Below are 27,551 nucleotides of genomic sequence, written 5' to 3'. Positions count from 1 at the left end.
TTGAAAAAAAATATTATGCATAGGAGATAATATAAAATATATACAAATACATTATTTTATTTTCATACTGAAAAATATAACTTGAAAATTGCTAGACGCACCATCAAAACACCATTATGAATAAGAAATGGACCCTATTTATAGATTACATGCTACAAGATTTACTTTCTATTAATGGGTGATTATTTCATAGCATTGTTCTTATAAAATTTGTTAATGGGTATATTCATTTTATAACTCAAGTCATATTGTTACAGTATTTTTTTATAAAAAAATTTAAATTTAATTTTTTGCTACAGTATTTTTTTTTCACATACACAATTTAAATTATAATTCAAGTCATGCAAAAGAAAAAACATTTAAAGAGAGAGTCATGTATGATCATTTATAAAAATAACTTAATAAAAAGTTTTATTAGCACAATAAGTTTTAAAACTTATATTTGTAAAATGCTTAAAGAACCACCAACAATAGACACACTTTTTTTTTTATTTTTTTATTTTTTTATTAAATCTAATTGTGGTTATCTGTAGAAATAAAAAAGATCTTTTTTTATGAATTCACTTTATTGGTTAGTTATTCCATGAAATTTCTCCGCACTGGTTCATAAGAGCCTACTCAGCTAAATAATAAATAAATGTATTACAAAAAAAAATAAATGTATTGCTCACTGCTAGTCTGCGTTTTTAGTCTTATTCACATTGCTCTATGCAGAATTCAGAATAGCTATTGAATGCTTGGGGTTGAATTTGGTTGAGGTTTTTGGGAGATTATGGCGACTACAGTCCTTATAAGCACCGGGAATTCAATTCCTTGCCATTTCCTCTCACCAGGAATCAATCATGTAATATTTCATTCACTTTCTTCATATTATTTTTCGTCTTGGGTTATTAATTTTTTTTTTTTTTTGGGGTTTCATTACTTTATTTATTTTGTTAATTCATCAGGTAAGGACAACTGAGGCAGTTTTACCCTTCCGGTTTGGGTTCTCAAGCTGCAAAATTTCTTGCTTCAAGAAAAAAACTGGGTTTGTTTTATTTGCTACAAAGGTTAGTAAAACTTGGTTTTTATTATGAAATTTTTTTGAACTTTCTGGATAAAAGCTGGTTTTGATTTTTGGGGTTTTCCCCCTTTAGGGAATATCTTTTGATGACAAGTTGACCATGAATTATTCCCATCACAATTGCTCCATCAAGGGTAATGGAGAACCGCTAACTAGTTCAAAGGCAATTGAAAAGTATGTCAAAAATATCTAATTTATGATGTTTGGTTTCTTTTCTGAATTTAAATATTGGTAGATTGCAAAGGCTTTGTATTGAATTTCTTTACATGGAATTTAGGAACTTAGTGAAGAAGACGGGGAAGAAAGAGTATCATTTGTGGAAGAAAAAAGATTCTGCGGGCTCGGGTCAGAAGGCGCTCAATCTTATTAGAATTGTGAGTTTTAGGCATCTTTTGTGCTTGTCAATGTTGGTTTTTGCTTTTGGTATTGTATTGAATTGTGACTTTTGTAGAAGAAATTAGGTTGTAGATTTCCTTCTTCTTTAATGTGTTGGAAAATCTGGCAGCTTTCTGTTCTTCCTAATGAGAAAGAGGTTGTTTATGGAGCGTTAAATAAATGGATAGCTTGGGAGACGGAGTTTCCATTGATTGCAGCAGCTAAAGCTTTGAGAATCCTGAGGAAGAGGAGTCAATGGAAACGAGTGATTCAAGTATGACTCTTAGTGTGCTTCTTATTGATGAGAATTACTTCTGGTATTTGTGATGATACATGTGAATTCTCTTATTAGACTATAGTTGTGTCGCACAAATAATAGCCGAAAATTCATGTTCATATATCTAGATGGTTTCATTGCATAGATAGGGTTATAACTTCCATTGTCAAACCTGATCAGCAATTCCGGATTTCCTTATATTTTAGGATGGCCTCTATTAATAAAATAGTAAAAATAAAATACGGGTGAACATTTTTGGTTTTTATGTCCCCATTCAATTCTTTATCTAAGCTTAAGTGAAACATGGGTGTCCTAAAACCACAAAATTTTGGTCCAGTTCAACATCAAATAAGTTTATTGGGTACTTCCTAGATTTTTCTGCTGGATTTTGGTTTGGACTTTGTTGATCATGGTTGTGGATTTCATATTGTGCTTCTTCATCAATACTAGTGAGGATGGATGCTTTTGTGAAAATAAAATGTAGAAGTGTGGGGCTGAAATGCCACGTATCTATGACCGAGATTACCAAAGGGATAATTGTCATAAGCAGCGTAACTTTTCCCTGAAGACATAATGTTGTTTATTTTCCATGGGCCAAAAGAATTGGACTTTCATACGTCTACCAAGATCTTTCTGATACAACCGGCTCAAGCAACTCAAATTAGACAAGAAAATAGGAAGAAAAACAGTTCGATCAAGCCCTGTAATTAGACTTAGATTGCATAAATGCCTGGAAAAATACAAAGATTTGGCTCGAGTGACCCCTTGCACTCCCTAGAGCATAAGCTCGTCTAAGTACGGAAAATAGTGAAAGTTGATCGATACCCCCTCCACCAATCAGCTCTTGTTTTATTCGCTCCCCTCTAACTAACTAACCGCATCAATCCCAATGCCCCTTCTCTCTCCTGAGCATTCCCACATCATTGCATCCAATAGGCGTCTCCATGACTGCCAGCTCACCCTCTCTGTCATCACCCAAAGTTGCGGATTCACCTTCTGCCACTTCAACATCCCTAATGTCACTTGAAATGCCCTGCCTTTGCCTCCTTTGCCTCCAAGTTTCTTACGACGTGCGTAGGTAAAACGTACAGGGGGCCTATCACTTTCATAAGTTTTCTGTCATATGCTTGAAAAATTATTTTGAATAGTATTTCCTCTTTTAACATTCAACAATCTTATTGGATTCTTTATAATGTTCCTGAGAAACTTCACAAAATTGGTTCTATATTGATTGTACAATAAATATTATGTCCGTTTGTACACCATATAGGAAGGTCTATTGAACAATCTAGAAGTGTATTGACCAGGCTACGTCATTGGAAGACTTTTAGTGCTTGCTTTCCGCACTGGTCAATTATCTGTATTGTGGATGTACATGAATATGTTTAGCTCAGTCAGGTATTACAAAGTTCTATTGGTTGCTAATCTCAGTGTTATTCAGGTAGCAAAGTGGATGTTGAGCAAAGGTCAAGGAACGACAATGGGAACGTATGACACTCTTCTACTAGCATTTGACATGGATCAGAGGGTAGATGAAGCTGAATCATTCTGGAACATGATTTTGCATACACATAAGCGTTCTATCTCAAAGCGGCTATTTTCGAGGATGATTGCATTGTATGATCATCATGACGTGAAAGATAAGATAATAGAGGTACTGTGACTAATTTTCTTTTTATCTTTTTCAAAAACAGATGAATTGATTAACCTTATCACTAGAATTTCAATTGTTAAACTTCTTTGCGCGTATCTGGTTCTTCAGTTTTACAACTAGTATGGTACAATTAAAGGATGATTCGGAGTTTCATATTTTCATTTTGAAATTGATCAGGTATTTGCGGACATGGAGGAACTGAGTGTAAGACTAGATGAAGATACTGTCAGGAGAGTGGCTTATGCCTTCCAGAAACTTGGCCAAGAAGAGAAGAAAAAACTTCTTTTGAGAAAATACCAGTGCAAATGGAAGTACGTTCACTTTAAGGGTGAAAGGATTAGAGTGAGAAGAGATCCATCGGCTGACAATGGCAGATTAACCAACTAAAAGTGAGTGCGCCGGTTGAACAGGCCGTAGAACTTACTTATTGGGGAGATCACCAGGAGAAAACTTTGTTCTTGCTGGAGAGGTATGGTTGGCTTAATCTCTTTTATCAGCATAAAACTGGTGGATTCTTCTTGTATAGACTTTAGCTGCTCTTTAGTTTTTAAGATGATTTTTCCCCCTTTCCTGACTGTATACAATCTCATTATTTTATTTTACATTATTTGCATGAAGGCTGTAATTCACTTAGAGGTTAAGGCTGGTCCATTTGATTTTGGGAGTGAGATTGGGAAAGTGCTTGTTGGTTGTAGTTGCAAAGAGGCAATAGTTGTAGTAATTACAGTGAAGTGTTGGAAAGTGCTGATCATGATTCTAACAGACATACAGACCTATTTTAAGTGCACTCACTCACAGATGCAGAATTGGTCCGCTGATTAATGAAAATCGACCTGATGCAGGCTTTTAGAACAACATATTTTTCACCTTCAGATCCTCATAGTCAAATATAAGGAATTCACTTTCCTAACTGAGAGGATTTACAAAATTGTTATGCTTGTCGCTACTAACATTTGTCATGCTTTCAGGAAGTGCGCATAAGCAGAGCTTTAGAAAGAGAGGAAAATGTTGAGGAACTAATATTGGATAGGCGTATATAATTATTGTTTTCATCCTAATGAGGACACCCTGACACTTTGTGCTGGGTATTCCTTATCTCTTTCTCTATGTCCCCATAATACTAAATTTGGTGTGGGGGGGGGGGGGGGGGGGGGGGGTTGTAAAGAACACAAAAGAAAAGATGTAAACCGTTGAAAACAACTAGGCTAAGGACACTGCGATGGGACTCCTAACATTATGGGGTCCATCAGTCCAAGAATACCATCCAAAAGCATACTCTTCCTCTTTCTCATCATTCTTGCTCGTTACTGGTTTCTCACTTGTTGCTTCAACTGTTATTGTGAAGCTCTTCTTCTGGCCAACATGGTTAAAGAATAAGATACTTGGTTTCGCCTTCACTGACACCCTGGATGGAGGCGTGGAGCTGAAGAAGTAAGTGCTCTTGGGTTGACCCACATTTGTGACGGTCCTTTTGACAGTCACCGTGCCATTGAGTTTGGAGATGGCCAGTGAAGGATAGTTGAGGTCCATGGCTGTAGGCGGTTTTACTGGGCAGGAGAATGATGAGTCAACGACCTTTACACCAATGCTGCATAAGTAGAGAAGGTAATCTGTGTATGAAGCATCGTAGACAAGGCCAGGATCGGCCACCTTCGCAGGGCGGAAGTGGCCAGAGCCATATGAAAAGGAGTTTGCTAAGTTGCCATCCTCCTCGTTGAATGGCAAACCCAGATTGTTTTTCTGTATGGCTGCAATATATAGAGATGAAATAAACAAATGATGTAGGGTTTACAGTTCAACATAGTTTGATTGAATCTGCTTAAAAGGCTTAGAATTAGTTTTCTGAAATGCTCATTTGTGTTGTGGATTACGCTGGCGATGTAACAGTTCTGCTTAAAAGGATCTTTATCAAACACACTACTGAGCCCTCAAGCATAGTTATGCTAAATCGGCATTAAAGTTTAGACTTGCTTCCTAGTATGATGAAAATAAATCTTTCAAGTTTTTTACCTGTGGCCATGAAAATAACCAAAATCCGACTTATGGATGTTTACAAGTAATTTACCTGTGGTCATGATAGCAGATCTTATGGCAGCACTGCTCCAAGTAGGATGAATGGCCTTAAGAAGTGCTGCGGTGGCTGCAACATGAGGGCAAGCCATTGAAGTTCCTGAGACTAGGTTATACTTGACAATACGAGGATCATTCGGCAGCTTTGTAGGTGAATCTTCCTCAGTCCATGCTGCCAATATGTTCAGTCCTGGAGCTGTTATGTCCGGCTGCCAAAAATGAACCATCATGAACACCAAAATCTTTCAAAACCCTATTACATGTATACATTTCTAGAGATGATAAAAGACGGTAGATCAGAGTGTACCTTGAGAATGTTTGGTTCTATGACGTTTGGACCCCTACTAGTGAAAGCGGCCATGAAAGGTGCTGGCTTGGTGTGCAACACCGTCATTCCCGGTAAGATATTTGCCCGTGGCCATTTGGTCGAGTTGATGTACTCAAGAATTCTCATGGCATTTTTGTAAGTCACCGCCGTAGCTGGAAGAAGGTGAGGATCGCAAGGTATCTCAGCTCCGTTTGCTCGGGTGTTTGCTAGTATGAAACCAACTCCACCAGCACTCTTCACGACTAAGCCTTTTCCAACTCTTGAGTTGTTGCCTCTCATGCACAATACTATCTTTCCCTTGGTCTTTTTCGGTGACAGAGAATCCGGCAGGCAAAGACTGAAAAACAATTGAAATTTGTTACTTAAACCAAAATTAGTAGCTAAAATGCAATATATATCGCACAATTTTAAAACCAAGATCATGTATGATCTTACCTTGCATTATCTCTTAACACTCCCGGTTCAGCTAAATCGGTCGCATAGGCCAGAGGGTACATCTTCTTTGGATTTAGCTTACTTGGTGTGACGGTTTGTCCCTGAAGAACAAGATCAATTTCAGATCAGCATTTGAAAAGCGCTCCTTTTGATATAACGCAGGATCAACCCGCAACCGTCCCCCAAGTGTCACTAGACCAACCAGTCTTAGGCGCATTTGAAGAGAACTCTTAACAGTAACACTACACAGCAATCAAATTATTTGGCAAACAAAATTTTACAGAAAAAAAAAAGTCTTAATTATAGATCAATATTTTTATGAATAGTTATTACACCGAACGACACCCCCCAACATCAATGTTGTAGTGCATCTTCTCTATTAAAAATCATGATGACACTCCTACCATTAGATTACTAAAATGGATATTTATATTTTTATACCCAAAATTTATTAAAAAACTATACTTTGAATTTTTGATATCATCAAATATATACCTTTAAATTAAAATTAATATAAAAATTTATAGCTTATCTAATCAATAATTGATTTTAACCTTTAAAATTACTAAACTATCATTCAAAAAAGAGAAAAAAGAAAACTAGAGCTTCCCAACATTAATATTGCAGTGCATCTTCTGTATTAAAAATCATCATGACACTCCCACCATTAGATTTCTAAAATGGATATTTATATTTTTATACCCTGTATTTTGGGTTTATTAAAAAATTATACTTTGAGTTTTTGATCTGATTAAATATATACATTCAAATTAAATTTAATATACAAGTATGCAGCTCATCTAGTCAACAATTGATTTTGACCTTTAAAATTACCCAACTATTATTTAAAAAAGAGAAAAAAAAAACTAGAGCTTTTTGATAGTAAACAAAATAAAAATAAAAAACACACAAAAAAACCACTTCGAGGGTATTTTGCATATTTTAAGGTTAAACTTGTAAGTATATATATATATATATATATATGTATATATATATTTGGATTTTTTCATTTACCATTTTTTATTAAGGGTATTTTAGGCATTTTGAATGTTAAAATTGAGGGTTGACCATGAAAATATATAAATTTATATATTAAATCTAATTTAAAGGTATATATATTTAATGAGATCAAAAGTAAAATTATTTTTTTTGAATAAACTTATTTGTTTGAATAAACCCAAAACACAAGATATAAAATGATAACTATTACTTTTTGAAAATACCCAAAATGTCCATCTTAAAATGATAACAAACAATTTAAGTCACTAAAATATGTAAAAAAAAAAAAAAATGGTCTTACCAACATATTCTTATGGTGTTTCTTTCTTTCTTTCTTCCTTTCTTCCTTTTTTTTTTGTTTTTTTTTTTATAAGCAACATATTCTTATGGTTGAATTATAAAGTCATGATACTTATTGTCACTGTTTTTCTTTATCTAACCATAAATTGACATGTCAATTCTTGTTAAAATACTCTTGCCTAGGATAATAATTAAGTATAAAAAAAGAAGACTAATACTTTAAAATGTGTCTAAATTTTTACCTTTCATTCATGATTACTATCTTTTTTAATCAAATAACTACATTAGTCAAGAAAGTATTAATCAAGAGTAAGAGATAAAAATGCTTATGCATAAGTTCAACAATTTTCTCTTAATATTATAATATATAACATTGTTGAGTACACTATTGCTTATAATATAACTAATTGTAATATTTAATATTTTGGTCTCCACATGAAAAATAGTATGCAAAATTTCTTTCTTAATTACCTCAACTCTCTTGCCATTTCCAAGCACAACAGGCGCAATAAACTCTCTGTCTACACTGCTAGCTCCGACGGTGATGATCCACGGTGCCGGGTTCGACAAAGTCCCCGGTGTCGGGCCGCTGTTGCCGGCACTACAAGACACAACAATGTTCTTCTTCGTAGCGTGCAATGCTCCAATGGCAATGCCATCGTCGGTGTAGTTGACAGGCGACGATGTCCCGATCGATATGCTGATGACGTGGACGCCGTCGGCGATGGCGTCGTCAATGGCCGCTAGCATGTCCTCCATTAAGCATACGTTGCCGGCGACTTTAGGCTTGCCTGGCAACGCCCAGCACACTTTGTATATGGCGAGCCGGGCCAAGGGTGCACCCCCTGAGGCCGTGCCGTGGGCAAAGCCGCCGATGGCGGCGACGTTGGGGACGGTTCGGCCTGCGACAGTCGAGGCGGTGTGAGTCCCGTGGCCATCTTTGTCACGGGGTGAGGGATAGTCCTCGGTGGTGTTAAGAGGGCCAAATTGTTTCTCAAAACCTTTAAGGTAGTAGCGAGCTCCTATGATCTTCCTGCAAAATAAAGCCAACAAGTTATATGCATATTTGAATTTTGACCCACATTTTTTTTGAGTAATATGATCTTTTAGCGAGCTCCACATTTTTTTTTTATAAAAAGATTCTGAAAGCTTGCATTAACTTATGTGTTTTGGACTTGAAAATATATGATCAATAATAAGTTAAGTTATGTTTTTACGCTGTAAAGATATCTTACAAAAATTTATGAACAATAATAAGTTAGGTTCCCCCTCAAAAAAAAAAAAAAAAAACAAGAATTATTAGTAGTATTATTATTATTTTTTTATATTTCATAAAGCTCTGAAACTAAAGTTCAGAAGCAATTGTAAGTCGGTTCCCAATTGTAAGTCGTCTTAAATTCATTAAAGAAGAAAAGGCTAATGTACCGTAAGTATATGACCTGGCTTTTACAATAAAATTAACTTGGGCTTTCCCTAAAAAAAAAGAAAAAGAACAACATAGGCTTTTCGGCAGTTGTGCTTATTAAAGAAGTTTTTAATTCCTAATTAGAATTTTTAGCTTCTTAAAACAGAGGTGAAATATAATTGGATTTTTTGTCGATCATTTTTAACACGTCTTACTAAAAAAAATCCTAATTAACAACAAACCAATCATTTAAAAAAAATTCTAAAAATACTTTAAAAATTTAAAATCAAAATATTTTAAAATGTCTTAAAAATATTTTTAAAGCTATTAGTTCCTATTAATTAAATGAAAAGGTCATTTTGGATATTATATGTTTTAAAAATTAATCTCAGAGTACCGAAAATGTATTTCTTTAAAAATGAAGGTATTATTTTGATAGTATTAAAAATACAAGATATCAAAAAGATGTCTCACTGTAAGAGTATTAAAATGATTTTATCCTATGAAATAATAAAATCAAACTCCTAAGAGCATTTTAACCAAACACCGGTTAGTTGTTACTGAAATTCTTGATAATTCTTTTAAGAGCTGTAAAAGAAATTTTAACCTTTTGTTTTTTTGTTGTTGTTGTTGTTTTTTTTTTTTTTGGCAATCCTAAACTGGTTCTTAGTGCAATTATATAACTGAAAAAAAAAAAAATGTAAAACGATAGCAAGTCTTGCTATTAGCATCTAAGAATAAAATCTGTCTCATATATGGAGCACACATAACAAAAATAGACCCCATGTAGACCAATTATATATATATATATATAGTAACACATATACTCAGTTAAAGCCTAGATGATGTTATATAAGCACTTGAAATGTCAGTTTAAGTGTTAGAAAAAAATGTCAGTTAAGTACAAATACTCTTTCATTGATTGGCATAGCTTTACCTACGTCATATAAATGATGTATTGGATTAATCACACATAGCCGTATTGGCTATTTATCACGCGCACTCCTAAAAGTTCCGACGGGATTGTACCTCCGTCATACTTAAGAAATGAACTTTTCACGTGGGACCCACACCTTGTCTCGCCATAGGGTTTTTCATTTATCACAGGCCTAATCTGTCCATCACTTTGGCGTCTCTTGATCCCAAAGTCATATCATGAATTTAGTATACACACATACTATCATACATACGTATATACATACATACATACAAGTGTACAGTCATTAGTCCACTAATAAATAATATACAAAGCAACACAGGAAATCAAGTAGGGCTGCAAAAAATTGGAATAAAACAGAGAAAGTTGTCCTCTAATGCTGATAGAAGTTCACAAGATGGGGAATGCAAAAAGCCAAAAAAAAAAACACTCATACCACCTATTGGATTGGAAATGGACAAGTTAGGGTTATCAAAATGGGAATTCACAATATTAATTTGTATCTTATCTATTTTTATAAATTATCACACTGCTGTATATATTCTCATAGAAAACACGTTACTCCAGGGCAGTATGCAGGCCCAAACACCAACTATATATGTTTATTATAAAATTATACGAACTCTGTTTATTTCACTGATTCAAGTTTAGAATTTGAATTTTGTTATAATAAAAAACTTTTAGAAACAGTCACAACTAATTTTTTTACTACAGTAAAAAACTTTTACATAAAATTATATCTCAACTTGAATTAAAAACTCGAATCAACGAACTAAATGGACTCATAATGTATCATTTTGAGTATTAAAAAACGTTCAATTGTACAAAGCCAAATAAGTATTTTACTGCAAATTAAGATGATGATGGGTGAGTTGTTTTCAATGAATTTAAGTACTGAATTCTTTAAAAAAAAAGGACAAGGTTTTTCAAATACCATTCCCAAAGGAAAGTGCACACGTGAATACCAATTCCCTACGACGCTATATATATATATATATATATATATATATATATATGCAAGTGGTGAATATATGTTTGGGAATTTGAAAACGACGGCACCTACTTTAGACTAGTCAGGCAATTACGACTGCTTGAACAGGGAATTATTGATGGTCCCCCTTACAAGACTAAAGAAGTGTTTACAATGTTGGAATTCTAGGATTTAAGTGGCGTTTAGTTCATGGATTTAAATTATGTGATTAAAATTATTTTTGATTTACGTGTATTTTTTATGAGAGAAAATATTGTAGCGAACCACGAACCATGATTCGAATCAGGGAATGAATCTAGGTACCAAACGGACTCTTAGTTGCCCTTCAAAGAAGATAATGACACATTATTATTATTATTATCTTCTTCTATGGTTTATGATAAGATATGATTATTCTATGGTTGAATTATATGCCTAACAGATGGTATAAAAATAATATTATTATCCAATATTGCAGCCGCCTCCTTATTAATTAATGTGTGTTCTAATTAGAGGTGGTTAAGGCAAAAAAATACTTAATGCTAATTATGTAGTGATTTTTTCACTGAAGAGAAAGTCAAATAGTTAAGAAACTTAAGAAACTCAGTTAGATTTATAGGATGACAAAAACTAATAGAGGCTAATCAATTACCGTCCAATTGTTTGAGTTTTACTGGTTTCAATATATATATATATATATATATATATATATATTCACGCTTGACAAATAAAACTAATTATTAATAGGTGTTAGGAGAATTTTCTTTAGTTTTTTTATATAATTTAATGATTGCATACATTTAACAGTAATTTTACACTTAATTCTACCTGTTTTTAAATTTAGCACCTCAAATTTAATATATATATATATATATATATATATCTATATATAATACATAGTATTTTTTTAATATTATAAAATATGACCAATGATGATTGCAAGAAACAATAGGATTGAGTCGTTTCTATGGAAGTCACTTTGTGGCATTTATTAGAACTGTCGCTTCAATTAAGAAAGGCATAATCAATGCAAGACAAAGGCTCACAATCTGTATCAACATCTTACATGTTCTTTTACGATCCATGAAAGAAAATGCCCGTAGGGTCCAAGAAAAGTGGAGGAAAAAGGCAAAATGCTTATAACATGTATTAAGTGCTCTTCACATATATTATATAGTTGAAAAGAAATAAATAAAAACTTTTCACATGTATGTGTGCCTAGACTCTTCTCACCCAGCACAAGGGCCAATCGAAAACGAAACGCAGCCATAGAAACCAAAAAGTTTACTACATGACACAACCCAAAAATACTATATATATATATATATATACACACACACATATACATGCATATACGCACATATATATAGTATTTATATACTTATATATAGCGTCACGAGAAAAGAAAAATGGCTTGCTTACCTATTACAATGGGATGAATTAAAAGCAGTTCCTGTTTGACAGATTCCCTTCCATGATTTGGGAACGGGTCCCATTCCTTTGTCCCTGAAGCTCTTTGATTCTGGCCACACACCTGAATGAATATCAACACACCAGACTTTTTAGCTATATCACACACACACACATATATATATATATATACACACACATATATGTATATGTATATTCACATGCAATCATATCTCTAGCCCCCTTCTCCATACAATTCCTTACACATTATACCAAAGTCACATGCAATACAGTCACAAGAAAACATAATACAAAAAATCATATCTATAATTTTGATCAATCACAAATTCACATGTCAATGAATTGAAGGCTTTACAGTTATCTCTCCACGTATTTATATTTTTACGCGAGAAATGTAGGGCCTAGCGGATTATTATACATAGGGTTGGTGATAAATATTTAGGCGTTTAATTTTGGGATTTCTATTGGTATATATAGCAGTATTACATTTATATACAGTATATTTACCACTGTCCAAGACGCCAATTATGATGTCCTTGCCATATCCAGCTTTGGGCAACAGGTCTCCACCCATCTTGAAGAAATGGTTTCCATGTCCCTCGCCTTCTTCCAAGCCCGAAAACTCCCACGACCTCGTCGTGTGCGTGGAGTACTTGTTCGGGTCACTCCGCGACACCGAAACCACTTCCCCAAGTTCTGTTCAAATCGAAAAAGAAAAATTTATGAAGCATTTAATTAGGAAATTAAACAGAAAGAAAAAGAAAGAAAGATATTAACAAAATGATTATTATTTTTTTGTTAATTAGTTCTTAATTTACCGGATAACTTGGAGGCTTGTTCAGGGGTGAGAAGCGCCGCGAAGCCATTGATGCTGCGCTTGTAACTGTATAGAAGAGAGGATTTAGCTTCTTCTTCAGTTTCTTTAACGGACATCAAATACGAATGATGATCATCTTCTATCTCCTGCAATGCCTTTTCTCCGCTATGCTCTCCAAAATATACTATGTAAACCTGTGAATGATAATAAGATTACGTATAATTATACATAAAAGATATACAAAAAGAAAATTTTGTTTTAAATTAATGTTGTATATATTATAATACGCTAAGGAAATTGAACCTGTTTTTCTGAGCATGAAGCTAGGAGAGGAATAAGGAGAAGAAAGAGGAAGAAGGAGATTGTGGAAGATTTCTTCATTGTTGTTGAATTGATGATATTGTAAAGGAGAATTGTGATTTTGGAACGGCGATATATATTGGGTAACAGTCTGTCCTTATATATATAGTTTCCGAGTCCTAATCAAATTGTACAGGTTGGAACCTATAATTAGAGATTGTCAAATTATGTGATGGGTTTTTTTTTTTTTTTTTTGAAATTATCTGTTCTGTGGTGGGATTTAATATTTGAAATTCTATATTAACATTATCAATATAATTGGAATATATATGTATATATATATATATTATGGCTATGGTTTAAATATATTACGTTGTTGTTATAGAGTTTCTTTCCAGTGGACTCTTTGAGTGAGTTAGTAGATCAGTTTTATTTTTACTTTTTTTTATTGTCCTTTTAGTTGACTTATGAATAATAATAATAATAATAATAATAATAATAATAAAAAACGTTCGTCGTTAAGGGAAAGTTTGAATAAAATACCAAAGGATCTAGTTTTCCCTACTTTAGAATCTTTTGTTTGTTAATAGGGGAAAGTTTGAATATAGACAGTACATATTTCGTTCGTGACAGCTGTAAGAAACAATTATAATATTATCCTTTTTCAAGGAAAAAAAAAACACTAACTATAAAAAAAAAAGTAAAACCAAATTATGTACCCTTTTCGGAAGATTTTTTTTTTCCTTTATGTATATAGGAATATTTCTGGTCGTTTTATCTTTTGATTCTTCCAAAGGAATATACGTGACTTGAAATTTGAGTAGTTTTTTTTGGGATCAATCCAAAGCATTATACTATGCTAATGAAAATCTAAATACCAGTTCTGAGTATTATGATATATATATATATATATATATTGTTTTTCTTCTCCAGTAAAGCTAGTTTTTAACTATTAGATTTAGTCAAAATCAGATCAGATTAAAATATTATGCGTAATAAACAGTTTTTGATACAAATTTGATAACTGAAAATAAGAAACTATTGTAATTCATTTTTTTTATCCTATTAGAGAAACTCCCATGAAGATCAGTGTGTTTTTTTATAAAACGCTTAGAGATAAGACGTGTTGTTTCAAATTTCTTTTACTAATCACTTTTTTTTTGTGTGTTTAAAATGTTGGTTTAGTCACTAATTTAAAAATATCTTTCCACATGTCCAAGATCAAAACTGTAAGACTTCAACAACTTTTTTTTTGTTTGCATTAAACAATGCAAACAACTTAAACTATTGAATAGCTAGAAAGGCTATTACTTATTCATCATACATTGTAGTTGTATTCTAGATTATGACACGCCAATACGATTTAATACCTTACGATTTAATACCTTTATCGTGTCAGTGAGTTAGAGTTTACCTTAAATGAATTCAGATAAACACATAGTTAGCACAATCAAATAATAGTTTAACTCAAAACAATAACAATTTAAATTTCAAATTGGGTTTCCAACTCAAAACTGAGCCGTTATAATTTGTTTTAAGAAAAAAAGTCATAAACATGTCAAATATTGTTGGAACATTGTGCTTTCGAGTTATTTTATTATATTTGATTTTGTGTTAGGTTATTTGAAAGGAGGTAGTTTGATTTGCTTGCGTAGAAAAATAGGTTAATATATACTAATTCAACTATTGATGGATCATGTTGTGTTGATATGACATGAGTATGATCCATTTATTGAATGGGTTATGCATGAATCATGATGTATCATGTCACTACAATTATAATTGGTTTATTTTAGAGTTAAGGTACTTTGACCTAAAAATTTAAATGGGCCGTGTTCATATTCACGTATATGTGACATGTTGTTATATATAAAGTTTGACAGAATACGTATTCGACCCACTAACACGAATTACCTACTCTAATTTTCAAACATTGGAGTAACTCAGGTTTCAATCAATCAACATGATCAAATATTACAAAGAAATGAGCATTATCATGATAGGGGTTTATTTAAAAATCAAAGTATATATAGTAATACTTGTTATTAGGCCATATTGTAGATTGTAGCTAGCTGCCTAGATACAGAGCAGGAGCAAAACAAGTTGTGGAATGATATAAATACTTGAGTTTTGCTACAATAAAAAGCTCTCAGAAACAGTCACATCTAATTTTTTTGCTACAGTAAAAAGTTCTCACATAAAATCACATCTCAACTCAAATTAAAAACTAGAATAAGCGAACTAAACGGGCTCAATTATGAGCTTAAAAGGACCACGCAACTCAGAAGCGTGCACCAAGTGTTTTGACACTTTGAAAGAAAAATTATTAGTAAACCTCAAATTTTGTCAGCATTTTGGACTTTCAACGTGTCCTAACCGTTTTTTATGTCACATTTTCTACTTTAGTCATGCTCAATATGGATCCCATGCTTTTGAAGAGTGTCACATTTGTGTCAATTACAGGAACGATTTTTCCCCATGCGTACCACTATATATATATATATATATATATATATGCGCGAGCAATTATTCATGTGGCGCCTTTCCTCCCAACAATATCCCTGTGCAATATAGTATATGCAAAATTTAACGCATGATTCGATCAGTAAAGCGCAATCTCTGGAAGAAAGAAGTACCAGAATGGCCGTTAGCCAATGGCCCTCTCATCTCTAGCCTAATTTTGTCCAAACATGTGAAAAGTCAACTTTAGTTTGAATAAGATACTTTATCTTTGGTTTATACACATGGATATTGGATTGGTTGTACATTGTTCACTATTCATGTTAGAAATTAGAGAAGTCTATTTATCTCAATCGGTGTGAATCGAGATTAGATATGGAGTGGGCTTCAAGCGACTCAACCGAGTTGACAGTTATGGGACTCACTGTTTGCGTAATCCTAACTCAACTCAAGTTGGGATGAATAGTATTTTTCTAAGTATTAAAACCCTACTAATTTACTAAAATCTTCTAATAAAAATAGAAAGTTTTTTTAGCAACAAATCTTTTCCAATGAATGGAAATGAATTTCCATTCATTGGGAAAAAGATCCTTTTTTTCTTATGAAAAACAATCCATTTCGTCGGAAAAATACAATAATCCACCCATTTTTAGGAAAATTTTTGCAGGAGATTCTTATTATTAGTAATGAAATTATGTTTTTCATCCGAAAATTCATGACAGGACAATTTTCCACCGATCTAATGTCAAATATGGCCTAACTAATCACCAATTAAATAATGTTTTCATATATATGAAGGTGTTTTTGTGTCCTGTGGTTGCATGAATATCTTAAGGTAATTTCACACCTGACTCCGTTATAAGATTTAGAGTTCGGATTTTCTCACCCCAAATTAAAACAAAAAAAAAAAAAACAGAGATAACAAGATAAAACAAGGTTATCTTCATGTATTATTTTGAAAACAAACAAAACAAAAAGAAAATCCCGCCTTTGTTTTCTTAAGCACACAAAATCCACAACTAATATTAGGTTTCGATTTCTCTCTCTTTCTCTCTCACACAAACCAGAGAAAAAATAGTGAACGATGGCCGGAGTTCTGGGGCCGCCTCCAGACGGGTCGCCGGGCTCCCGGTCATGAAATTTAGTCCTCCGGCTCGCCTCGTCGCGAGCTTCTCATTGGTGCTGGCAGTGTATGGTATGGTGGCTTTGTATGGATGGATCTAAACCGGTTTGGAGCTTGAAAGCAGAACGGAGGGACTTCGCTTCCAAGTGAGTTTCTCATTTGGTGGCTGAGATCTCTTGGCCGGCTATCTCCCTTGACGGCCTACTGGCCGGTTGCCCTTGCCCTTCACCGGAGGCTTCTAACGGCGCTGGTCAGAGGTTTTTTCTGTTTTTTTGATGTAATTTTCATGTTTGTAATAAGGGTAGTGGTCTCACTATTCGACCCTCGTTTGTTTTGCTATTTGTTGTTAGTTTTTGGTGATCAGTTTAGGGCCGTTTGTATGTCTCCTGTTAGGGTTTTTTTGGTATGGCTAGAATTTTTTCATACCGTGTAGATATCTCCTCTTTGTGGGGTTTGACGATCTGTCCCTGTAGCGCTCAAAAGCCTATCTCGATGGGATGGGTTTCTTCAATTTGAGATTTTTGTGTGCTCATTATTAGTGTGCTGAGGTGTTCTCTCGTTTTTGATCCTCAAGCATGCGTCCATTCTTCTAATGAGTCATTAGTATTGTATCAAGACATCTGTTTATCAGTTTTTAATTAAATGTAATTTCTCTTAAAAAAAATCAAAGAAGTTATATTAGGGTTTTTTGAGGCCAATATTATCCTCATTAGAAGATTTTAAACTGTGTAGCGTGAAATAATTTAATTTTCTCTTTTTTATTTATATGAAGAAGGAAGAATCCAATTTCCTTTGTAATATTTACTAAATTTAGAAATAAAAATCTTAGCAATATAATTAGTAAAAATCCTTTTACATAATTAAATAATTATTAATTTATAACATATAAACTTATAAATATAAATATATATGAATAAATTTGACATTCATTCATTTTAATCAGAGTCACTACTTAAATTCTCGTTCCTCACAGTAATGAGGCACAATAAACACTCGTTACTGAGAAAGAGGATAATTTTCTTTTCATTTTCATGCCAAGGAAAAACATTCTTAGTCGAACGGAATGAATCAATCATTAAATGTCACAACCGACCTTGAAGATCTTTTTTTATTTATTTTTTATCTTCTTTTAAGGGGAACCTGGAAAGTTGTAAACCACCAGTCATCACTTTTCAGTTGCAACACGTTGCTTTGATATTACAGCCACTTTCAGATATTTTTCCCCACTAGTTTTCTTTATTCTCTTTTCAACGCATCAAGATTAAGAAATTCTTGATTTTGGACCTTAGCTTTCGGCAGTGTCGAAATACTTGACCAAAAAGGAATAAAATTTCTTTCATCTATAGATACGGTCACTTAGACGCATGACATGCATATTGAAAATAAAAAGATTTGTAGATAAGGGAAGAAAAGAAGAGAATTGATATTATATGTCTGCATGCAAGAAAACGACATGAAATACGTCCATTTCAGGATTGTCAAAACTTTGGGCCTCTCCACTTTTGGTACATAGTTGAAACTTCATGTCTATTTCAGAATGAATAATCTTAATAAATACATTTTAAAAGTACACGAGTTAAGATTTTTATTTTTTATTCTTAATTTATAACTTTTTTTGTTAAATAATCACACTAATAAAAGAGTATTTATCAAAAGTAAAATGTAAAGGTCTAGACTCATGTATTTTTATGAGTAAATTCTCCATTTTTTCTTTCAGAATTTATCTAGATACGTCTCTTCTTTTAATCTCAAAAGTGAAGCCTCAAGTATGCATGTTGTTGCATGTTGTTCTCACTTGTTTACTACTAGGAATTGAGTTTTGTGGTAGGGTATATTCCTTCTCGTAAATTACTTCATATCATAAAAGAGCGGGCAACCCATAAAGTACAAAGGCGGAGCCAGAAAATGTTTTTAGGAGGGACGTGAAGTAAACTAAAATTTTAACTAAAACGACAATATAATAATTTTAATTTAGTTTAATACACTTTTGTAGTTTTACAGTGGATTTATATAATATTATGGTTGATTTTTGGATTATTTAGTATCTTAAATGTAAAATATGAATAAGTTGCCAAACTTTAGGGGTATAACTGAAACTTTTCTAAAAATATGAATACAAATATTGTAAATACAAAATTTTAGGGGGGCAAATTAGGAGAAACTTTGTAAAAAGAAATTTTTGTTAGGCTTGAGTTGTAATGGTAAAGGAGCCATATGGGCCGTGGGGCATCTGCCCCAGGCCTGACGTGGCTCCGCCACTGCCCATAAAGTGCAGGTCAGACCCAATCCATTAGGGTCAGGGCGGGCTGCAGCACCATTTTCCCCGCCCCATTAACATCCTACATATGGATTTCAAATTAAACAATGCGCGAGTGAATACAACAGCTGGTGAAAACGTGACATTTTTTCTTCTCGTGCAATTAAATTGAATAGAATTTCTAGTTAAAATAGTAGTTTACTCTACTCAAACTCTAAATAATAATTCATTCCGACGTCAGTAAAGCTTGCGCGTCAAATGCGTAGATTTCGTGTTCACTAAGAAAGGGTATCGGTTGAACATATAGAGCGTCAAAGTATCATCCTTTAAAAAGAAAAACTTGAGAGGGGCAAAAAGTTTAGGAATGAATTAAGCAGGTAAAAGCAAGATCTATATATATTTTTTTCTTTTTTCTTTAATTTCTTTCATATTGTTCAAGTATCAATAAAGAATATCAGTAATTTTCCTGTGTCTACAAGATAGTCATGTGAATTGTGGACATTGGAAAAAGTCTTAACACCGTAGTGATGTATATCCAAGGAATGAAAATAATCTTCTATGATTGTGAAAAGGAAACTGACAAATGTGGATATCAACGCTTAGCCCGTTTGGTTTATGGATTAGAATCATGAGATTAGAACTATTTTTGATTTACGTGTGTTTTTTTTTAGAAAAAATACTGTAACGAACTATGAATCATAATTCAAATCAGAGAACGAATCCTCCAACCAAACGAGCTATAAGAATCCACTTACACAGTAGAAGAAACACTGGGATCAGGGGATGTAGAATGAATTAGGGAGTTATGCTCAGCCAGCTCCTTTAAGAGAGTAACGACATCGTCCGACGACCCGAGGAGGTACCGTGCACTAGAACGTTTTCGTCCGACCGAGCAAGAGAAGTAATTATCCCCCTTGAGATCAAGCACGGAAGAACCCTCGTGCAGAGACATTCTGTCGCGCCATGTCGGCCTCCATGCAGCATTCGTACTACTCCCTTGGTTGTTTGCTTTCTTCTCTAGAGTAGACATGGATCGTTGTTTGTTAAGGCGAAACGACTTGGACCCGCCTTTTCCGGCCGAAAACTTTGGCATTGGTGGAGTTACGGAGTTCGTCACTGTGGCTCTTGGTGTAGATGGTGCCTCAGAAGGTAGCTCTGGCTCAAAAAATGTGTAGACATCTTCATCCTATACAAATATATCCAAATGCATAAGACCCTTGTTTCCATTTGTCTTGAGGTATGTTTCCATTTGTCTTAAGATATGGAAATCATTTTTCTTTCTTCTTAAGAGTTAATCTCATCTGTGCCCTCCTAAACTTTAGGTAATTCCCAGTTTTCCTCTCGAACTCGAACTCTTAACTCTCCTTTATCTATTGAATTTTGAATTAGTCCCGCTATTTTTGTTAGAGTTTCTATTAGAAATAGACGAAAAAAGAGGACGCTAAGACCACATGACCGCAATACCCCTTTTTTCCTGTCTATTTTCAACTGAGATTCTAGCAGAGGGATTAAATGAGACTAGTCTAAAATTTAAAGGCCAAAGTGGGAGTTTTTAAAGTTCAGAGAGTAAGGTGAGAATGATCCTATAATATGAGGAGAATTGGTAAGAATAATCCTTTTTCTAATCAAGATCAGGAAATGTTTGTGACAAAAAGAGTTGCTTATAGTGTAATAAATGAACACGAAAAGAGAGAGAAAGAGAGAGCGAGAGAGAGAGAGACCACCTTAGGGAGAAAGTGGCCAATACACAGTACATAATCAATAGGTGCCTTCAAGCCTTTGTTGTGCACTATTTCTCCTAAGATACGATCAATTGCCGCTCCCTGTAAACGGGATGACCACATCAGAAGAGAAGGAAATAATGCGTTTTCTTTTTTATACATTGAACAACTGGAACATAAAAACTTTGTGACTCCCATTACGGGCTAGACCTTCAAAATCTTCAGCTTCAGGCTACTATGCTTTTCATTAAATCAGTGACAAACTATCAAGGTCCGTCATAAAAAATGCATAGTACCTTGGTGACACCGACTGCTCGGACCTCCACAGATCGGCTACCCTGGACGACATCGACAGATGCATTCGAGATCGGCCCTGTCCAAAGATGCTGCAGCATGTCCCTTGCTTGAAGCCTTCCAAACTCAACATCTAATAGTATGAACTAACTCTTAAAAGAAATGAAAGGTACAACACCATCACAAATATTTAACAGCAACTAGAGAAGGATGAGAAAAGAGGATACTTTTTGTGTTGTTTGGTACCTGCATACTTGTAGTTCCATACAAGTGATGTTTCACGGAGCTCGAAATGAGATCGGGGGGTTCTTTCGGTGAAATACTCGAACACATGCTGAAATAATCTCAAACAAGAAAGAGAAGTCCAAGTTGAAAGAGAATTCATTGAGAGAGGATATGTCATCACTTGGTTTTGTAAACAAACCTTCACGCTGTCAACCCATTCCATGTTTAAGTTTTCTGGCATTGTTGTCATCCATTCCCCCGTTGTAAGACGAAGAAACATTCCGTTTTCTGCTGCCAGCCACATATGAAAATCACCAAAGTTCTGCCAAAGAAAAGAAAATGTTGATTCAAGTGCATAACGAGCAACGCACAGAATAACGCACTTTCAAAGAAAAACCGGAGTACTTCATCAAGGACGGCTCTGTCACTTCCGCTAAGGACTACAATTGTTGTCTTGGGATCATCAGAGAGCTTCTTCAATGGTTCTTTGAGATCTGGGTGCAATTTAAGCTCCATTTCTCTTATTTGACCACCTCTCCTCCCAAGGGCACCAAGTGGTTCAGTTAAAGTGGCATTAAATCCCTGTAGTAAGATGGAAGACTTAAGAAACCGAGCTAATTTAATTGCCAGAACGAAAAGCAAAATCCTTGGAAATCAACACTAATTCATGAACTTCTAAAGATAAAATTATGACAATAACATGGATAGAACACAACCTATGGTGAAGAAATGAGAAGGGCCTGATTCAAAAGATAAGACCAGAGAGAAGAAAATGAATGAAACCTTGAATACTTTGCAAAAGGAAGCTGTAGGTTAATCATAAAAGATTGAAATATTTGATTTGAGCTTCAAAAACTATATGTACTATATATTCATATTTCTCACATCTCAGCACCTTACAAGTTTTACTTCACCTGCTCTACTGAGAACTTTGATAACTAAGCTAAAGCCCGGAATTGATTATTGATGTATACCAGTATAAGTAATCGGTTATTGGATTCCAAATAACGATCAACAGCTTCTTTCATTGGAAGCAGAGGTGGAACTTGTCTAGTCCTTAGTTGAGCCTCCACAATAGTATCATTGAGTTCACTTCAGAAAAGAAGAATGCAGAATTTAGAATGAAAAAGAAAAAAGAAAAAAGAAAAAAATCCACTGCATCACCAAGCTATGATCATACCTAACAAAGGTTGCGGCCCATTCTTGAGATGTATGAGTAGTTACATACATGAAGTTATGCTGGTGTCTCTTTTCTCTTTCATCAGCTGGCATGTTTAAAGCGTAACCTATGGAAGCAGCAACTTCTGTTATGTTCCATGGATTTACTAAGATTGCCCCAGCACCGAGAGATTGTGCCGCACCTGCAAACTAAGTATAATAGAAGAATTGTGGAAAGAGGGGGTTGAAGATAAATTACAAGCCAATACATTTTTTATTCATACAATAAGCTATGTTATATTCAGAAAATGAAGCTAATTCACCATGTTTTCACTTGAAATATTAGAAAATCATCACTTAAGTAATGCATACTCTGCTGAAACTTTTTCACGTGTTCAAAAGCGTATAAGCACTGCATGGATATCAGGCAAGGTTAGCTCTACCAACAGTACAAACTAGGTGAAATGTGTTGTGTACTATATCCGACATAAGCAGGAGATGCATGCTCTTCCATAACAGTGATAAAAAATGCTTTTTATTGATCTCTGATAGATCGAACGGATGAGAATGCCGACATGTTATTTAAGCTATACTTATCTTTATTCCTAAGCTCAACCAAGCGTAGTCTTTTGAGAAGAATCCGAGTCTAATGAGTCAATAGTCTGAGCCTTTCATTTCAACCTCTAGTATCATTTAGTGAGCAAGAAATGTGTACTGCTGTGTGAATGATATATTCATAGATGTTTGATATTCCTATGAATGTCGGACTCTGCTGGTATCCTCTTTGGACTTTGCCCCCAGTATCTTTCAAACAGAGAGCCCTGTAGAGCTCTAGTTTTTCCTTTTTCCTTGTTTTATTTTCCATAAGAATGATCTTTATTTGGTAGCCAAAGAATTTTCGTAAAGAAAGAAGAAGATAGCTTTTCACTCTGTCAAAATGGACCAAAAAGAATCACATAGAAACACGGATAACTGTAATTACCTCACTTAGAATGAGAACCCCTTTCTTTGACGCTTGGCAAGCAACAAACTCATAGCTCACGAGATTCATTCCGTCCCTCAGCGAAGTAACAAGTGCCACATCTAAAGATGAAAAAAGTCAAACAAATTAAATTATATACATATAAGTTGGAAAAATACGCATCTTGACTGGTTACCTACTGCATGCTAGTTAGATAAAGAACTTAAATTGTATGTTTAAAAACACCAAAGTACAAAAACGAAATTTTAATCTTTTTCCAATGGCCAGAAGAACAGGAATGTGAATCTACTTTGTAAAGACTTGCCATTTATTTTTAACTTGCATCAGTAACCAAATCCTGAAATACATCAGTGACCAATGCTTTGGATTTATTAGACGACATCTTAACTTGTAAACCTCTCATCCAATTGCCTTTTTGTTAATTCAAAGGTTTTCTTCTCTCTACTTTCTCTTCTTCTTCTTTTCTTTCTTTTTTTTTTTTTTTTTTTTTTTTTTTTTTTTTTTTTTTTTTTTTTTTTTTTTTTTTGTAGTGCCATTTTGGGGTTTCTCTTTTAGCCTGGCACAAAATATGAAAGGCTTTTTTTTATTATTTATTTTATTTTTATTTTTTTATAGCTGTACCTTAGTCATCTGATTTTGGAGTCACAACAGAAGTATGAGAACAATTTATCTATCTTGAAAGACAACATTCATTAATGGCTGTGAGTGTTGCGGCAAAAAATGAGTACCAGTAACAGCGTATAGTGCACACAATGCGTGAAAATCGAGAGATCGATCCTGTAAATACAAAACAAAATGTTTTAGCATTCTTGACATGATCAATGAACAATAATAGTTGAAAACAGCGGAATGTTAATGAAGAGATGTAGAAATATGACCCATAGAACATTTTGTCTAAATATTTGTTTCAAATCTTCAATTTACAGAAAAGGACAAACAACAGAAGACAAGATAACATATTACACTGTTCAAAAGAAATTCTACGTTTATCTATCTTTCTAGTTGTGGTCATCCATATCCAAAAATGTCATTAGAAAGTTCACTAAATGATAAGAACCGATGAATAATTTCTTTTGAATACCTCTAGAAAAAACCTTCTATTATTTTTTTCCTGAATGTATAAGTTTCACTTTGAAAAAGTTCTGACAAATGTATAATCAGGAGTTAATGTAAGGACAAACCAAATGGTGTATGGGGACGGCAGTAAGAGTTCCGAATCTTCCATTAATGCGTCCCACAATCTCATGAACTTGGCTTGTAAGCTTTTGATCTGACATTTAAACAAATAAAATAAACTGAATAGTTTCTTCAAGGTAACATAAAGTTACTTGACTAAACTAAGACAAAGGAGCATCTCTGATCTCCTGAGACATAGAAACCCACACAGGAATCCAAGATTTAATCATAAATAAGAGAACCAAATTCGAAGTAGGAAAATATCTTAATAATGAACATACACTCTGGAACATCTGTTCTTGTTGGCACTGCAATTTGGAGCAGAACGACTTTGTCACGCCAGTTAGGATTTTCCTCGAGGAACTTCTCAAATGCCAAAATCTTTTGTGGAATTCCCTTAATCATGTCAAGACGATCAACGCCTAACATCACCTTCCCAAAGTTGAATGACAATGGTAAGTAACTAGCACACATAATAAGCTGATTTATGAAAATATCAAGGAGAGTGTGAATTAAATATTCAAGACCATACAAGGAATTAATCAAAACTGAGAACAAATCATGTGGAAGCATAAGATCATCGACATCTCAAAACAGCCGAACTCACTAATAAAACATATACAAAATTGCAAACACTGAGATATGAGAAGTACCAAAAAGGGTGGTTAAAAAACCATCTAGCAAAGATGAGGAAAAAGAAAATTAAGTAAAGGTGGAAAATCAGCTATTGAGATGGTATGGAAGAAGAATTTCATGCTAACCAATTGGCCAACTCATTCCAGCAACATAATTTGATCAATAAAAACAGATTAAAGACAATTTTTTACTTTTGAAATTGCAGGAGAATTTGAAAGGAAGAGTTTCTAAGTTTAGAATAGTGCAACTATTAGCAGACAAAGAAGCTAGCACTGGGATGTACACTTTACTAACTATCCAATATTCATTACACTCTTCTCATTTCCCCCTTTTTTTTAAAAAAAAAAAAAAAAAAAAAAAAAGAAACTAGACATACTGGTTCAAAATTTTGATGTACTTTACTTTTAATGAAGCAGGAAAATCTGTTTGCGGTTTTCTCAAAGGAAATAGATAAATAAACAAGCTCTACCTTCCTGCCAGCAAATCTTTCTTTCAGTTCTTTCATGTGCTCCTGGACTTGAGGGATTTCTAGGGCTCGTACGAACCGATCAGAGTCTATCCCAATAGGAAACTGTAGCTCATGGTCCAAAATGGAAGAAAAGAATGTGGGAATCACAAGAAATTACATAACGAAAACTGCAATATGAAACTGCTATTTTAGAGTTCTAAATGTTAGCAAAAGGACATAAAAGGCATGACCAGCTATTTATACCGCAGCAACACGAGTCAGCTTTCCTTGATCCTCTACTCCTTCCGGTGTACCCTCTAGCCCAAGTATACGGGTGCAAGCACTCACGAAATGCCTTGCATAATCATACGTATGGAAACTAGGAGTCAAAGAATCCAAACAATTGTGAACATGAGAATAAGATATTAAGATCGTTTAAGTACTCAAAAGTAAAATATTAGCTATCTGATTATCATGCAGCAAAATAAAACGACTCACCCAACCAAATCAGCAGCAAGAACAGATCTTAACAGCTCCGATCGAGATGGCAGTGTCCTATGAATTTCCGAGGAAGGAAACGGTGTGTGGAGAAACCAACCGACTTTCATATTGCTGTTATATTCTTTCAAACATTTTGGAAGAAACATTAGATGATAATCATGGCACCACACAACATCTCCCTCCTCATAATGCTGGTTTACAACATCAGCAAACATTTGGTTTGCTCTCTTGTACGCATCAAACTGAGATTGGAAACTACGGGTGGTTGCAAGGCGGTCTTCTTGTGGAAGCCCAAGATAATGGAAAAGAGGCCACAAGATGTTGTTACAGTAACCATTGTAATATTGATGAACAATCTCTTCATCAAGGAATACCGGTATGCACCTCTGCAGTCAACAAATAGAACTATCAAGCGAAAGCACTCCTGGTCTGAATGTGTCTGTTCTAATAAGGGAGAAGCGGAAGAAGGCTGAAAGGGAAAGATGTTATGCTTATGATAAGATTAAGTTCCAAAAAACCTCAAGATTTGAAAAATTTTGAACCTTTTCGGCTAAAGCTTTTGTTAGTGCCTTTTGTCCAATTTCATCAGGCACATTTACACCAGCCCAACCAATCCATCTAGCATCAAACTCCTTCACTCCTTCAAGAATAAACCAGGTTTAACTGAGTTTTCATTTACAAGTAAAGGAAATTTGTGAATTAAAAGAACCAGAAGATGTGTAAAATCTTGTCATTATTGGAATATATCTAAGTTATTATGCAACTTATTATAATAATAATTGCAAGATTTATATGTATTCGTAAGACAGAAGGCAAAGATTAACAGGAAAGTACCACAAGAGGATTCTAAGGCACCATTCAAAACAGAAGTATTGATAATCATTTTACCTAAAAGCGCACTGACTAGCCCGCCAACACTTATCTCTAGTTGCCATGAGTCCTCACCCCTCCGGACCGCAGAGACAGGTAGCCTGTTGGCTACCACCAACAGACGTTGTTTCAAAGGCTGCCCTTCTTGCCTTTCGCATCCATCAAGAAAAGCTCTTGTGGCCGCCCCTTCTGAAAGCTCTTCCTCATGAGGCGAACCCAAATTGTCACCCTCAATAATGACTGCATCATTCCCAAAGAGTTCAGCCTGCAATCTGCTGCTGTCCCTTCCCTCTTCATTCGAATGGATAGACCGGTTCGATTTCCTTAACTCTCTTTCCC

General features: G+C 34.3%; 3 protein-coding genes across 4 annotated transcripts in view; 1 reads left to right on the top strand and 2 right to left on the bottom strand.

Annotated features, from left to right (window-relative positions):
• The first annotated feature begins 593 nt into the window (after window positions 1–593).
• On the top strand, window positions 594–4,782 carry LOC21398703 (pentatricopeptide repeat-containing protein At4g18975, chloroplastic). 2 transcript variants are annotated; one of them, XR_002902099.1, is made up of 8 exons: window positions 594–844; window positions 948–1,049; window positions 1,137–1,237; window positions 1,341–1,437; window positions 1,569–1,712; window positions 3,157–3,369; window positions 3,547–3,838; window positions 4,715–4,782. XR_002902099.1 is itself a non-coding variant. In XM_024164773.1 (7 exons), the coding sequence occupies exons 1-7, from the start codon at window positions 773–775 to the stop codon at window positions 3,754–3,756; spliced, it is 939 nt and encodes a 312-aa protein (XP_024020541.1). In that variant the 5' UTR covers window positions 594–772; the 3' UTR covers window positions 3,757–4,216. The 2 variants fall into 2 exon arrangements, 1 of the variants encoding a protein (XP_024020541.1); XM_024164773.1 differs by lacking the exon at window positions 4,715–4,782 and having other exon boundaries at window positions 3,547–4,216.
• LOC21398702 (subtilisin-like protease SBT5.6) lies at window positions 4,347–13,442 on the bottom strand. Its single transcript, XM_010096814.2, has 9 exons — window positions 13,365–13,442; window positions 13,063–13,255; window positions 12,752–12,940; window positions 12,236–12,347; window positions 7,973–8,534; window positions 6,203–6,303; window positions 5,747–6,104; window positions 5,435–5,648; window positions 4,347–5,117 (listed from the first exon to the last, which is right to left on the bottom strand). The coding sequence occupies exons 1-9, from the start codon at window positions 13,440–13,442 to the stop codon at window positions 4,570–4,572; spliced, it is 2,355 nt and encodes a 784-aa protein (XP_010095116.1). The 3' UTR covers window positions 4,347–4,569.
• A 6,510-nt stretch (window positions 13,443–19,952) lies between these two features.
• The window catches only part of LOC21398701 (alpha,alpha-trehalose-phosphate synthase [UDP-forming] 1), an 8,938-nt gene continuing 1,339 nt past the window's right edge, over window positions 19,953–27,551 (bottom strand). The window contains exons 3-19 of the mRNA XM_024164783.1: window positions 27,231–27,544; window positions 26,885–26,982; window positions 26,340–26,728; window positions 26,106–26,220; window positions 25,863–25,964; window positions 25,039–25,189; window positions 24,763–24,851; window positions 24,310–24,358; window positions 23,582–23,682; window positions 22,622–22,809; window positions 22,416–22,533; window positions 21,847–22,023; window positions 21,641–21,763; window positions 21,463–21,550; window positions 21,219–21,349; window positions 20,926–21,024; window positions 19,953–20,387 (exon numbers count right to left, since the gene is read on the bottom strand). Coding sequence (XP_024020551.1) covers window positions 19,953–20,387; window positions 20,926–21,024; window positions 21,219–21,349; window positions 21,463–21,550; window positions 21,641–21,763; window positions 21,847–22,023; window positions 22,416–22,533; window positions 22,622–22,809; window positions 23,582–23,682; window positions 24,310–24,358; window positions 24,763–24,851; window positions 25,039–25,189; window positions 25,863–25,964; window positions 26,106–26,220; window positions 26,340–26,728; window positions 26,885–26,982; window positions 27,231–27,544 — 2,767 coding nt within the window. The remainder of the gene's footprint in view (window positions 20,388–20,925; window positions 21,025–21,218; window positions 21,350–21,462; window positions 21,551–21,640; window positions 21,764–21,846; window positions 22,024–22,415; window positions 22,534–22,621; window positions 22,810–23,581; window positions 23,683–24,309; window positions 24,359–24,762; window positions 24,852–25,038; window positions 25,190–25,862; window positions 25,965–26,105; window positions 26,221–26,339; window positions 26,729–26,884; window positions 26,983–27,230; window positions 27,545–27,551) is intronic.

This window comes from Morus notabilis, unplaced genomic scaffold (genome assembly GCF_000414095.1).
Source record: "Morus notabilis unplaced genomic scaffold, ASM41409v2 Scaffold1187, whole genome shotgun sequence".
Taxonomy (NCBI): Eukaryota; Viridiplantae; Streptophyta; class Magnoliopsida; order Rosales; family Moraceae; genus Morus; species Morus notabilis.
Note: the sequence above shows the minus strand (reverse complement) of the source record. Positions and strands in the feature narration are given on the sequence as shown.